The 15685-nt window shown below is 42.3% G+C and overlaps 1 protein-coding gene across 1 annotated transcript in view; it reads right to left on the bottom strand.

The window, feature by feature from the left end:
• Positions 1-15685, bottom strand: part of LOC122553394 (latent-transforming growth factor beta-binding protein 2-like) — a 366328-nt gene that overhangs the window by 203016 nt on the left and 147627 nt on the right. Inside the window, exons 7-8 of the mRNA XM_043697103.1 lie at positions 12894-12968; positions 3270-3392 (exon numbers count right to left, since the gene is read on the bottom strand). Coding sequence (XP_043553038.1) covers positions 3270-3392; positions 12894-12968 — 198 coding nt within the window. The remainder of the gene's footprint in view (positions 1-3269; positions 3393-12893; positions 12969-15685) is intronic.

The raw sequence follows: 15685 nt of genomic DNA on the forward strand, positions 1-15685 counted from the left end.
ACCAGATATCCTAAATTAATCAGGTACCATTTGCCAGCGTTTGACCCATATCTCTCTGAATCCTTCCTGGTCATGGACCATTCCAGCTGCCTTTTAAATGTTGTAATTGTACCAGTCTCCACCACCTCCTCTGGCAGCTCACTCCATACACGCACCACCCTCTGAGTGAAAAAGTTGTCCCATAGGTCCTTTTAAATCATTCTCTCTCACCTTAAACTTATGCCCTCTAGTTTTGGTCTTTCCTACTTTGGGAAAAATGACCTTGGTTATTCATCCTATCCATGCCCCTCTATAAGGTCACTCCTCAACCTCTGATTCTCCAGGGAAAATAGCCCCAGCCTATTCAGCCCTCTCTCTATAACTACAGATAAGCAATTATGAACTCTGGAGATGAACTGTCTACTAGTTAAAACAAACTAAAATTTGTCACTTTATAATAAAATTCAACCCACCGAATACAGTGCAATGTAGCTTTTGTTGAAAGCGCTATAGGATGGCTTCTGTTTTATTGGATATGATTCTCACTGGCTGTGCCCATCCCTAGTTGCCCTTGAGAAGGTGGGTGGTGAGCTGCCTTCTTGAACTGCTGCAGTCCACCTGTTGTGGGCTGACCCACAATACCATGAGCGAGGGAATTCCAGGATTTTGACCCAGAGATAGTGAAGGAATAGCGATATATTTCTAAGTCAGGATGGTGAGTGGCTTGGAGAGAAACTTGAAGTTGATGGTGTTCCCATGTATCTGCTTCCCTTGTCCTTTTAGATGGAAGGGATCATGGGTTTGGAAGGTGCTTTGGTGAATTCTTACAATGTGTCTAGTACAGAGTACACTGTGCTGCTGCTGCACATTTTTGGTGGAGGGAGTGGATGTCAGTACATGTTGTGCCAATGAAGCAGCTTGCTTTATCCTGGATGGTATAAGTTTTATCATCACAGTGGCTGCGGCTCTCAAGTGAGCCAACCTCCTCTAATGGTCTAACATGGCCAGAGACTATAATTCAGTGCTCTGACTCATTCCAAACTCCCACAGAGGACATCAGAAACATTAATTTTGCCACACTTCACAAATGCATCAAGATGGTCATTTGTGGCCTGTATGTCAAAGGTATGAAAAATTCACCACATTCATCCTGGATAATGAAAAGGCCTTGCAACTGGGTTCATGTTGCAAGATTACCACCAGTCCAGGGAATTAATTGTGGCCACTTTAATGATTCAAGCCTCAATATGACATCTTATGATCTTCAGGAAACAAAAAAGAGATTTATTTTGAAATAGTCAGCGACCAATGAAAGTCACACCCCAGACAGCATTCATGACATCTTCATGTTAAGCCAACCATCAGCGCCTGGGCCATTTTAAGATCAGTGCAAGCTGTTCTAAAGCAATGGTAGATGATATACTAATTTAGGATATCAACCGCAGGACCAACATGTATATCAACAGCTTGTGTGCAAAAGTGACTTCAGAAACAGGCCACCATTTGGACAGTGAATAATCATTTTTCCTGAATTTAATTGTGACTTGACCAAAATAGTTTTGTATATTTTTCTAGAGTTCTGTGGGACCGTGTTAATGTATTGGTCTTCAAGAAGGATAGTTGTATATATTTGCACAATTTAAACCATCTGTAAAGAAACTTTATATATTTGCCTGGTTTGCAACAAACTAGTCCTTCATATATTAAAGTTGAGGAACCAGGCTGATTTTTTTTTCTGATACTTAACTGTGCACAGTCTGATACATATGAATATATAATTGATAATATTACCTTTCTTAAAAGCAAGCATTTTTATTACCAGTGGAAGAGTGGGACAAGAAAACAAATCAGTTCAGCACTCCTAATTTGCTCATAACAGAGCAGTCAGGCTAGTCTTCAAGACAATCCTTCAGTTCTAGCTGATTGAGATAGTGTGGCTCCTACAGCTACAGGAATTATTTTCAAATCCAGCATCCAACATTTCTGTGAGCTTTCCATTGCTTGCTTACCTTAAGTAGTAAACAGTCTAAAGGACCAAAATTAACATTAGGAATAAGATTCACCACCAGTTTCCAAAGGATCTTTGGAGTAGACACGTTGGTCCCACACATGGAAACCCAGAGAAAGTATATCTGAAGAAGGTGCCTCTTCTCTGTTTCTCATCTCGGATTTACTTGTGGCTATTACACAAGTGGGAAAAATGTACACATGCACACACATGCAAGACACAAACACACACTCATACATTTTCACTCACACGCATACCCTCTCACAGACATATATTCTGTCACACTCATGCATACCCTCTATCAAGCTTGCACACAGGCACACACATACACACACACCTGGATACTCACAATGACTGATTTCAAGAATTTTCCCTCTGTATGAAGAGGGGAGATTAGGTGTTGAGGTATTGGTATTCTTCCAAGTATTGGATATCAACAATTTTTTTCTTTCCCCCGATATAAGCCAAGTACCTAAGATGATCCCTTGGTGGGGGCAGGTACCATCCAAGAATTATTAAGTTGTAAATGTGCCTGGCTCACAGAGTCAGTGACAAGCCATGCAGCACTTGAGATTAGCTGCCACGAAAAATTCAAGTACTTTTTGGGAACTTTAGCACTGGATTGCACAGTTTATTTCAAAGGTTTTATGGATGGATCCATTTTTGGACAGAATGTATACTCGTAAAATACAGAAGTGGTCCAGTCAATCTGAGAGCCTTGTTCCACTGGTATGAATGCAAGCCTGAACCCACAGAAAGTGTCACATCAAAGTTCAGAACTCCCATCCTAAATTATGGAATAATGGTGGTATTTGCATAAAGGCTGCCAAGTAGACCAATAAGTACCTTGACTACTTGAAATCTTGACTTCCCACCTTTTCAATACTCCTGAAGCATTGAAGGGCTGGAGAATTTCAGACATTGAATGATCTTCAACTTGCACAGTATTCCAACTGGAACTCCTGATGTCCACCTCATAGAGTTGGATTCTTATCAATATTCCAGTCTCACCTGAGAACAAATGGGCCTTATGTTCCTCCTGCATTGACATTTCTAGGCCTTAAGCTTTGTATTAAGGACAAATATATCAAACACAACATATTTGAAACCATATTCACAAAATATTTCCTAGTAATATTTTCACAGATGTTAGATCTTTTTAACATTCTATGCATTATGAAAACTGGATGACAATGTGGTGAAGGTTAAGATCTGCCTGCCTTAACTACATCCAGAAATGTCACTGATATATACAGCATAGAATCATCAGATTATCACTTACAGATGCAGTGGCTCCTTGATGTATCCATCATATACCCAGGTTTACACGTACATCTGTAGCTACCTCTGGTGTTCAAACAGTTAGCATTTTGACACATTCCTGACATCAGGCATTCGTTGATATCTGAGATTAAGAAAATGCACCATGTTGTTGAGCACAAAAGAGTACATCTCAAGGTAACTTAAGAGAAAACTATGTAACAAATTATATTGGATTAATAAATCTCTGCAAAATGCAAACTCAAAGACATTGAATGAACAGCAGTACAATGGAGCAGAGTGTAGATCTGAGAGTTTGGTGAGTAAGGGAAGAAAGTGTTCCTCTCTTTTTTCATCTGTCACCCTCCAGAAGTGCAGTTGAAAAGTTTGCAAGAGAGGAGACAGAGAACCAGAAGACTTTCAGCTCTGCAACCACCTCCCATCCTCAGACAATCAGCGATTAAATATAAGGTTTTGCAATGAAAAAAATGGGTTAAGGAATAAACAATACGTGGAGGTAGATTCCAAAGGGAGACAGGAACAGTTAGACAGACAAAGGAGTGGAAAGTGATCAGCCTGGGAGAACAAACAGCTACTAATGGGGGCAATTAGTGGCTGACAATGGGCTGTGTATAGTAGCAGACCATGTGATAACAAGGCCAAGTGTGCGGGGGTTGGGGTAAGGAGAAAATTGTTGAACTCGATATTGAGTTCCAGAAGGCTATGGAGTTCTCAAGGGGAAAAATGAAGTGCTGCCCTTCCAGCTTGTTCTGAGCTTCACTTGAACACTGCAGCAAGCCTGAGACAGAGATATTGGCCAGGGAACAAGGTGGTGTGTTGAAGTGGCAGGCAATTGGATGCTCAGGACCTTTTTTGCGGGCAGAATGGAGGTGTTCTGCGAACTGCACACCCAGTCTACACTTCATTTCCCTTCAGTGTAGAGAAACCACATTGTGAGCAATGAAGGCTGAGTGAGTGTCTTACTCGTTTACCAGTAACTTTTCAGTTCCTTTCTACTAAAGTCTTTTAAAATAGGATAAGTGCACTTGAGTCTCAAACAAACTGGGCAAAAGTGAAGACTGCAGATGCTGGAAACCAGAGTCTAGATTAGAGTGGTGCTGGAAAAGCACTACAGGTCAGGCAGCATCTGAGGAGCAGGAAAATTGACGTTTCGGGCAAAAACGCTTTAGGGAACATCTCTGGGACACCCGCACCAATCAACCCCACCACCCCACGGCCCAACATTTCAACTCGCCCTCCCACTCTGCCGAGGACATGCAAGTGCTGGGACTCCTCCACCGCCACTCCCTCACCACCTGGAGGAAGAACGCCTCATCTTCTGCCTCAGAACACTTCAACTCCAGGGCATCAATGTGGACATCACCAGTTTCCTCATTTCTCCTCCCCCCACCTTACCCCAGTTCCAACCTTCCAGGTCAGCACCATCCTCATGACCTGTCCTACCTGCCAATCTTCCTTCCTATCTATCCTCTCCACCCTCCTCTTTGACCTATCACCTTTATCCCCACCTCCATCCACCAATTGTACTCTTTGCTACCTTCTCCCGAGCCCCAACCCCCTCCCATTTATCTCTCCACCCCAGAGGCTCCCTCCCTTCATTCCTGATGAAGGGCTTTTGCCCAAAACGTCGATTCTCAAACAAACTGGCCAACACTTCTATTTTACAGCCAGACTTGAATTTGTTTGATCAGATCTCACCAGGCTACGCAAATGCCATGGATAGTCAAGCAGTTTAGCTGAACATGAAATATTTAACCCCGATGCTTTGATCCACCTTGCCTGAATCACAACTGACTTTTGTTGCTCATCAGCAATCAACCACACTGACAGAGAGGTTAGTCATCAATATTGTCTGATACTTTCAAATCAAGGTGTGTGGTGAAGCAGGAAATAAAGGGAAATAAAAAATTAAATAAAAAGGAAAACATGCTGTCTGATCTAATCCTTAGAAGAGTATAAAGGCAGTAGGAGTATACTTAAGAGGGAAATCAGGAGGGCAACAAGGGGACATGAGATAGCTTTGGCAAATAGGGTTAAGGAGAATCCAAAGGGTTTTTATAAATACATTAAGAACAAAAGGGTAACCCGTGAGAGAATAGAGCCCCCTCAAAGATCAGCCTTTGTGTGGAGCCGCAGGAGATGGGGGGAGATACTAAACGAGCATTTTGCATCAGTGTTTACTGTGGAAAAGGCCATGGAAGGTATAGAATTGAGGAAATAGATGGTGACATCTTGAAAAATGCCCATATGACAGAGGAGGAGGTACTGGATGTCTTGAAACGTATAAAAGTGGATATATCCCCAGGAACTGATCAGGTGTACCCTAGAACTCTATGGGAAGCTAGGGAAGTGATTGCTGGGCCCCTTGCTGAGATATTTGTATCATCGATAGTCACAGGTGGAGTGCCAGAAGACTGGAGGTTGGCTAACGTGGTGCCACTATTTAACAAAGGTGGTAAGGACAAGCCAGGGAACTGTAGACCTCCATCAACATGGTGAGCCTGATGTTGTTGGAGGGAATCCTGAGGGACAGGATTTACATATATTTGGAAAGGCAAGGACTGATTAAGAATAGTCAGCTTGGCTTTGTGCGTGGGAAATCATGTTTCATGAACTTGGTTGAGTTTTTTGAGGAAGTAACAAAGAGGATTATTAAATTCTTTGAGGAGGTGACCAAGCATGTGGATGAGGTTAGAGCAGTGGATGTAGTATACATGGATTTTAGTAAGGCATTTGATAAGGTTCCCCATGGTAGGCTTATGCGGAAAGTCAGGAGGCAGGGCTGAGGAGTGGCAGATGGGGTTCAACCCTGCCAAGTGTGAGGTTGTCCATTTTGGAAGAACAAATAAGTATGCGGAATACAGGGTTAATGGTAGGGTTCTTAGTCAGGTGGAGGAACAGAGGGATCTTGGGGTCTATGTACATAGATCTTTGAAGGTTGCCACTCAGGTGGATAGAGTTTGTAAGAAGGCCTATGGAGTATTATCGTTCATTAGCAGAGGGATTGAATTCAAGAGTCGTGAAGTGATGTTGCAGCTGTACAGGACTTTGGTTAGGCCACAGTTGGATTACTGTGTGCAGTTCTGGTCGCCTCACTTTAGGAAGGATGTGGAAGCTTTGGAGAGGGTGCAGAGGAGATTTACCAGGATGTTGCCTGGAATGGAGAGGAAGTCGTCCGAGGATAGGTTGAGAGTTCTCGGCCTTTTCTCGTTGGAACGGCGAAGGATGAGGGGTGACTTGATAGAGCTTTATAAGATGATCAGAGGAATAGGTAGAGTAGACAGTCAGAAACTTTTTCCCCGGGTACAACAGAGTGTTACAAGGGGACATAAATTTAAGGTGAAGGGTGGAAGGTATAGGGGAGATGTCAGGGGTAGGTTCTTTACCCAGAGAGTGGTGGGGGCATGGAATGCGCTGCCTGTGGGAGTGGCAGAGTCAGAATCATTGGCGACCTTTAAGTGGCAATTGGATAGGTACATGAATGGGTGCTTAAGCTAGGACAAATGTTCGGCACAACATCGTGGGCCGAAGGGCCTGTTCTGTGCTGTATTGTTCTATATTCTATGTTCTATGTTCTGTGATTGATGAGGGCAGAGCAGTGGACGTGAACTATACAGACTTCAGTAAGGCGTTCGATAAGGCTCCATGGGACACTGGTTCACAAGGTTAGATCTCATGGAATGCAGGGAGAACTAGCCATTTGTATACAGAACTGGCTCAAAGTAGAAGACAGAGGGTGGCGGTGGAGGGTTGTTTTTCAGACTGGAGGCCTGTGACCAGTGGTGTGTCACAAGGACCGGTGCTGGGCCCACTATTTTTGTCATTTATATAAATGATTTGGATGTGAACATAGGAGGTATAGTTAGTAAATTTGCAGGTGACACCAAAATTGGAAGTGTAGTGGACAGCGAAGAAGGTTACCTCAGATTACAACGGATCTTGATCAGATGGCCTAATGGGCTGAGGGGTAGCAGATGGAGTTTAATTTAGATAAATGCGAGGTGTTGCATTTTGGAAAAGCAAATCAGAGCAGAACTTATATATTTAATGGTAAGGTCCTAGGGAGTGTTGCTGAATAAAGAGACCTTAGAGTGCAGGTTCATAGTTGCCTGAAAGTAGAGTTGCTGGTAGATAGGATCATGAAGGCGGCATTTGGTATGCTTACCTTTGTTGGTCAGAGTATTGAGTACAGGACATTAGTTAGGCCACTATTGGAATATTGTGTGCAATTCTGGTCTCCTTCCTATTGGAAGGATGTTGTGAAACTTGAAAGGGTTCAGAAAAGATTTACAAGAATGCTGCCAGGGTTGGAGGATTTGAGTCATAGGGAAAGGATGAACAGGCTCGGGTAGTTTTCCCTGGAGGGTCAGAGTCTGAGCAATGGCCTTATAGAGGATTATAACATCATGATGAGCATGAATAGAATAAATAGACCAGGCATTTTCCCTGGGGTGGGTGAGTCCAGAACTAAAGGGCAAGGTTTAGGGTGAGAGAGGAAAGGTATAAAAGGGACCTAAGGGGCAACTTTTTTACATAGAGGGTGGTATGTGTATAGAATGGGCTGCCAGAGGAAGTGGTGAAGGCTTTTAAAAGGTAAATGAAGGGGAAGAGTTTAGAGGGATATGGGCAAATGGGACTAGATTAGGTTAGGATATCTGGTCGGCATGGACAAGTTGGACCGAAGGGTATGTTTCCATGTTGTACATCTCTATGACTCTATATAAGAAGTTTCAGAGCTGATAAAGAGAGATTGGATAGACTGAAGTTGTTTTTTTCTTAAAGCAAGAGGAGCCTATAATGATGAGCTGTATAAAATTATGAGTGGTTTCGGTAGGGTAGACAGGAAGAAACTTTTGCCCTTGATGGAGTGATCAGTGACCGGGGGCACAGGTTTAAGGTAAGGAGCAGGAGCTTTAGAGGGAACTTGAGGAAAATTCTTTTCACCCTAAGGGTAGTGAGAATCTGGAGCTCATTGTCTACCAGGGTGGTACAGGCAGAAAGCTTCATAGTATTTAATAAGCCTTCAGATATGCATCTGCAAGGTCAAGGCATACAAGGGCGAGAGGGTCTGTTTCCATGTTAGCCCTTGGCCTTGTATGGAGAAAGTGAGGACTGCAGATGCTGGAGATCAGAATCAAGAGTGTGGTGCTGGAAAAGCACAGCTGGTCAGGCAACATCTGAAGAACTGGAGAGTCGATGTATTGGGCAAGAGCCCTTCATCATGAAATGACTCATGCCTGAAACATTGATTCTCCTGCTCCTCGGATGCTGCTTGACCAGCTGTGCTTTTCCAGCACCACATTCTTGATTCTGATCTCCAGCATTTGCAGTCCTCACTTTCTCCATACAAGGCTATGGGCTAAGTGCTGGGAAATAGGATTGGAATAGTTTGGTGACTGGAGTGAATGTGATGGTCCTGTGCTGTAGACCTGTATGACTCTTTGTGATACAGTGGGCAGAACTAATAGTAAAATCATAACCTATAAATTAACTGGAAAGCTAACCATTCACAATTTCCATTTTCAGTAAACAGGTTAAGTCTCAATGTTGAAAAGGACAGTACTGAATATGTGGTTAAAATTCCATTTTGAGATTCTACAGTGTGTAATCTTTACTTAATGGATTTAAAGCCCATTCTCTCAGGGCTGATCACAGAGTGTGCACAGTGGAGAGGAATAGACAGCCTTTTCCTCTCCCTTGCCACCTTATTCTGAAGTTTATATTCAGGATTCAATTACATAGTTATTGATACCTCACAACGATATTTAAAATGCAGACATGAAGCCTGATTTCCTCTTTATTTCAATGTCCCTAAGTGAATTCCTGAGGCATTCATATTAATGGGTCTTCAGTCTGGATTCATTCATTAAACACTCTGCAAGCTTTATAACGCTATAATTATTAACCAACAAGTCATTGAATTTACTTATGCAAGTATAAGCATTCCAAAGGGACAGCTGCCTCCATGATAGTCTGGTCCACTCAATCACTTCTAATACCCTTGTTACATAAAAAGTTTGACAAAATTAAAGCTTGTTGAATAAAAATGACAGTAGCAGCATGGTTGTGAAGATGGCCAAGTGACAGGAGGTGGAGGTCAGAGATGAGTTGTTGCTTTTCAGACTAGCTTAATGTACACAGTGAAGTTTCCTTAGTAATCTGGATCAGGATCACCGCTTTTCTTGATCTGTGTTGATTATGGAGACTTGGAAGTGCAGGGCACAATTCCAAAACTTAGAGTGCACAAAACTTGGAAGTGTTGCAAATTGTGTGGAGGTAAGTAATAGATAACAATAGCGCTCATCAGCAGTTTCTACATTTTGTACAACTTCTAGAAACAGAGCTGAATTCTGATAAAGTTCACTCTGTATTAATTCTGGGGACTTTCACAGAGGGTTTCTGTCTCTGAGCCCCAGAGACATTTCTCACATTGTTATCTGAAAGCAACCTATCAATAATGTACCATGTCTCTGTGGTACCTCTCTTGTCCTAGATACACTCTCGCCAGAGGAAGGAGCACTTCCCACTGCGGGATATGCTGGGATTCCCAGCACCAGTGCTATCTTTAAAGCCCAGCTTTGTATTAAGCCAAATTCTGCCAGCCAGGAGTTGACATTTACTTAGAGTGTAGCGAGAGAAGAGAGAAAAATAAATGCCATTTGAGGCACAGAAGTGACCCAGCTGACATCCATTAGAAATGCAAAAGCGCATTCATAAATTTATTGGTGTTTAAGAAACAAACTACATAGGTTACCAGTCCTCAGCCTTACCTATCTTAGAAACCTGTCTTTTTGAGGGGGCAAGGCAGAAGGGAAGCAAGAGAAGGTAAAGACGATGTAAGCACGTTACGGGTATGGTGCCAATCAAGCGGGCTGCTTCGTCCTGCACGGTGTCAAGCTTGAGTGTTGTCGGGGCTATACCCATCCAGGCAAGTGGGCAGTATTCCATCACACTCCTGAATTGTGCCTTGTAGATAGTGGAGAAAGTGAGGTCTGCAGATGCTGGAGATCAGAGCTGAAAAGCAACAGGTCAGGCAGCATCCAGGGAACAGGAGAATCGAGGTTTCGGGCATAAGCCCTTCTTCAGCCTGAAGAAGGGCTTATGCCCGAAACCTCGATTCTCCTGTTCCCTGGATGCTGCCTGACCTGTTGCGCTTTTCCAGCACACATTTTCAGCCTTGTAGATAGTGGCCAGTTTTTAGTGAGTCAGGTGGTGAGTATTCCTAGCCTCTGACATGCCCTTGTAGCCACTATGTTTATGTAGTTAGTCCAGTTGCATTTCTGGTAACCTCCAGGATGCTAATGGTGGGGGATTCAGTGACAGTAACACCATTGAATATCAAGGGGCGGTCATGTCTTTTATTGGTGATGGTCATAGTCTGGTGTTTGTGTGATGCAAATATTACTTATCACTTATCAGCCCAAGCTTGGATATCATCCAGGTCTTGCTACATCTTGATACTTCTGTATCTGAGGAGTCACAAATGGTGTTGAACAATGTGTAATCATTTGTGAACATCCCCACTTCTGACTTTATGATGGATGAAGCAGCCAAAGATGATTGGGCCTCGGACCCAACACTAAGGAACTCCTGTCGAGATGTCCAGAAGCTGAGAGGACTGACTTTCACCAACCACAACCATCTTCCTATGTGCCAGGTATTATTTTAAACATTGGGAGAGCTAACCCCCCTGACATTTCAGCTCCTTTGAACCAAGACTGTAATGGGGTCAGGAGCTGAGTGGCCCTGGCAGAACCCAAACTGGGTGTCACTGAGCAGGTTATTGCTGAGCAGGTAATAGCACTGTTGATAACATCTTCCATCACTTTACGGATGATCGAGATTAGGCTAATGGGGCGGGAATTGACTGGATTGGACTTGTCGTGCTTTTTTATAGAGTATCCTGGATATCATTAGGATGTAGGTACTTCTGCAACCTCTCCACGTCCTGGGAATCCCAACCTTTCACCCCCCAAAACACTGAATCCTTGATGGGTTATATTCTCTAGATACCAATCCAACCATAAGATCAAGACATAGGAGCAGAAAATAGGCCATTTAGTTCATTGAGTCTGCTCCACCATTCAGTCATAGCAGAGAAGTTTCTCAACCCCGTTCTCCCACTTTCTCCCCATAACCCTTGATCCCTTTGAAAGTCAAGAACCTGTCTATCTCAGTCTTAAATATACTCAATGACCTGGTCTCCACAACCTTCTGTGGCAATGAATTCCATAGATTCACCACAGTCAGGCTGAAGAAGTTTCACCTTATCTCCATTCTAAAAGGTCTTCCCTTTACTCTAAGGCTGTGCCTTTGGTCCTAGTCTCTCCTAGCAATGGAAACACTTTCCCAACAGGCTCCAATATCTCATCCAACTGGCCATTAGAATGTGTGTCATTCTTAAATAATGGTAAGCAATCTGATCATTGAAAGCCACGTTCATGAAACCCAGCCCTGTCTGAATCTGGCATATATACAGATATTGCCAATCGGAATCTAAATTACAACTGGGGGCAGGGACTCCACTCCATTCCACCCTCTCTCAAACTAACCAATTTCAATTTTGGTGATTCTAATACCACTCCAACAAGGAAAATACATAACTTATCTGGTCTGAGTTGCTTAGCTGCTTATTTTGGGAAAACAAAGGAGAAAGGGCCATGTTCCCACAGTTTAAAGTGTTTTGGGAAAGTCAATCAAGTGGGTTCACATTCTATCTTAATGACTACTTAGATAAGAGTTCAAATCTACAGAGTCTAATTGGATAAAGCACTCTTCTTCATGTTTACAAGCATCCTACATCTGAGAGAAAAAATATCAGATGTAGCATTTTAAAATAACAATAGCAGGAACTGTAAGCACATAAAACTTCTTTAAATAAACATGATGCAATTGTCAGCCTCTATCAGCGAGACAGAGCAATCTACCAAGTATTTGTTTCACTGGGGCTCAGATGTTTCAACACTTTAATGGATAACTGAGATCTCAGCCAACCCTAACCCTATATTGCTTGATTGGCTGATGATCTCCAACATTTTGTGTTTTCATTTCAGTTCATTGCCATTTGCAATATTATTATTTTGTATGGGATGGTTGTGATTTGTTCTTAGAGGAAAAAAAGTGGAAAGGTGATTTGGTCGAGATGTTCAAATCTAGAGGAACCTGGCCAGAGTGGCTAGACAGAAATTGTTCCTGGTGACAAAAGAGTCAAAAACCAAAGGAAACTGACTCAAGATGATTGACAAAAGGAATAACTATGGTATAAAGAAAAAAAAATAAATTTTGCAGCAGTTATTTCGGATCTCCCAAAAAGTACAGAATACAGCTATTTATGTCTTTTAGAGAAGAATTCGATAATTACCTGAAGAAACAATATTTTTTTAAAAATCTGCAAGGCTGTTGGGAACAGACAGGAAATTGGGAGCAGATGAACTACTCTTACACAGACAAGTCAGGCTGATTGGCTGTCTTCACTGATGTAACTATTCTATAATTCAACTTAATTATCAACTATGTTACTATTCTCTATGTACTGCCTCACTTAACAGTGGGACACGGAATTGTACTCATTCCTACATTGTCTAAAACCATAAGACATGTCATCTTTTAACTCCATATCACTCACCTTGACAACTTGTCTGGTTCATTTTTTTATAGCCCAGAGGACATTCAACCTGGCCATTCTGTATCTTGGGATATTCTAAGAGATAGAGAAATAATCCATCATTATGATTGTTACTATATGAGTCAATATTATCCAGAACTTTGATGGACAGAAGTAGAAATCGCCTGATTGGTGATATTGTGATCAATGGGCTATTCGTGATCTATACTTCTATCAAGAAAGACTCTCAGCCAGTGCTGGAAGTGTGTAAAATTTGCCCTGCAAAATGTAGCACACAGCAAAATCTATGGAGCAGATTTAGATAATTTATTTCAGAACTGAAGTTATCTATAAGTTGCAGCAGAATTTTGAAAATAATTTGTCAGCATTAAAGGAACATTCAAAACTTTTGAATATTTCTTAAATTATTCTCAGAATGAAAAGTGTTAGCAAACTTACTGAAAAGACATTGATCCATAAATACAACCTTTAGTTAAGCTGCCCTTATGGATTTTGTCCACCATGAGTTTTGGGTGTCAAAGTTTGATTCTACACCTATGGTAGGATCTGGGTGCATAACGACAACTGCTTTGCCCAGGGTTATAAGAAACATCAGGCCGTTATGTGCACAGCCCAGGCTATCATGGAAGCCAACCTGCCGCAGAAAGGCCACCAACATCAAAGACCCCTCCCACCTCAGTAATGCTCTCGTACAACCTCTCCCGTCAGGCAGAGGATACAGAACCTTGAACACAGGCATCAACAGTTTCAAGAACAGCATCTTCCCTGCTACTATTAGACTGCTGAATGGACCTGACCAACTTCAAGTAATTGTTGATCTTGCTTTGTGAATGTCCTGTGCATCCATTAACTGTATGCCTTGCTCTGTCTGAGCACCGTATGATGTGCATATCCTTGTTTTATATGATCTGCCTTTACTGCTCACAAAACAAAGCTTTTCATTGTACTTAGGTACGTGTGACTACAATAAATCAATCAAATCAGCTCAAAATTAATACTGTCACTACTCCAAATAGGTCTCATCTTTGTTTCTGCTTTATCTAAGAGGCAATATAGTCCTAACTTCTGCAGTTCCAATAAATTTCTTTATTTACAAAATACACAATACTCATTGAAATTGAGGGGGGAATCTCAGAGTCATAGAGATGTACAGCACGGAAACAGATCCTTCGGTCCAGCTCGTCTTAGCCGACTAGAATTCCTAAACTAATCTAGTCCCATTTACTACCACTTGGCCCATATCCCTCTAAACCCTTTCCATGCATATACTCACCCAGATGCCTTTTTAATGTTGCAATTGTACCAGCCTACCAGCCCACCAGGATAGTGGGCTAGTGTAGGTTAGGTGGGCTTGGATCGGCGCAACATCGAGGGCCAAAGGGCCTGTACTGCGCTGTATTCTTCTATGTTCTATGTTCTATGTTCCTTTGGCAACTCATTCCATACACACGCCACACTCTGTGTGAAAAAGTTGCCCCTTAGGTCTCTTTTAAATCTTTCCCCTCTCACCTTAAATGTATGCTCTCTAGTTCTGGATTTCCCCACCCCAGGGAAAAGACCTTATCTGTTTATCCTATCCATGCCCCTCATGATTTTATAAACCTCTGTGAGGTCACCCCTTAGCCTCCGACACTCCAGGGAAAACAGCCCCAACCTATTCAACCTCTCCTAAAATTATGAAGGGACTTGATAAGATAGAAGCATAGTAACAAACACCTAATTAGCTCCTGAGTGACGTTTGCGCGTGTCTGTGTCCTGCAAAGAGGAAACATCTCAATCTCTTTTGATCCTTTCTATATCGAGAAGTAACAGAAAACCTTCTGGTAGCTATTCTCACTTATTCAATAATCTACTCTCCAAATTTCCTTGTTGGAAGGGAAAACCATAAAGTCAACTTCAGAAGGTTTAAAAGGGCAGATTGCTCAGCTAGTAAATGGAGTAAATGTACATCCCCAACTTCGGATCTTTAGCAAAAAGAAAATCAGAAGAATGAGAAACAAACCCCAAAGAAAAAAAAAACTCATTGACATCTGTGATCTGGACTGGGGCCAGAACTATGCCATGCTGACTTCTTTTCCCATTCTCACCCTTAATACTCAGGTCCTGTCTTGTCTCTTTGTGTGTCTATCTGTGTATGGGAATTTTTAAAATGGGTACAGTTTGAGTCAGAGAAGTATAAGCTCATAATTCATGTTTCTTTCTTTGTCTTTGGTTTAAAAATGATTAGATTACAAATAGTGAGGCACTCCTGCCTTCAGCCCTTCCCTTCCTACTTCCAGAACAGCAATGGTGTTCCCCTTGTTCTCACTGACCACCCCATCTTTCTTCTCATTAAAAGGATCATGTCCTGCCATTTCTATCTCCTTCAACCAGATGCCACCACCAGAAGGCAGCTCAGAGGAGATTTCATAGAATTTGCCAAAATTAAGAGCGGGCTGGGTGGACCCATAGGGAGAAGTTGATCCACTCATAGAGCCATAGGTCCAACTCGTCCATGCCGACCATATTTCCCAAACTAAACTGCGTTTGGCCCATATCCCTCTAAATGTTTCCTATTCATGTGAAAAAGTGAATGAGAGGGCATAGATTTAAAGTGATGTGTAAACAAAGCAAGAGTGATGTGAGAAAAAGCTTTTTCACACAGTGAGTAGTTAGGGAGCAGAATGTACTGCCTGGGAACGTGGTGAAGGCAGGTTCAATTGACACATTCAAAAGGGCCATTGGATGATTATTTGGATAGAAGTGGTATGTAGAGATGTGGGGGAAAGGCAGGAGATTGTTACTAACGAAGG

Source organism: Chiloscyllium plagiosum, chromosome 10, assembly GCF_004010195.1.
Source record: "Chiloscyllium plagiosum isolate BGI_BamShark_2017 chromosome 10, ASM401019v2, whole genome shotgun sequence".
Taxonomy (NCBI): Eukaryota; Metazoa; Chordata; class Chondrichthyes; order Orectolobiformes; family Hemiscylliidae; genus Chiloscyllium; species Chiloscyllium plagiosum.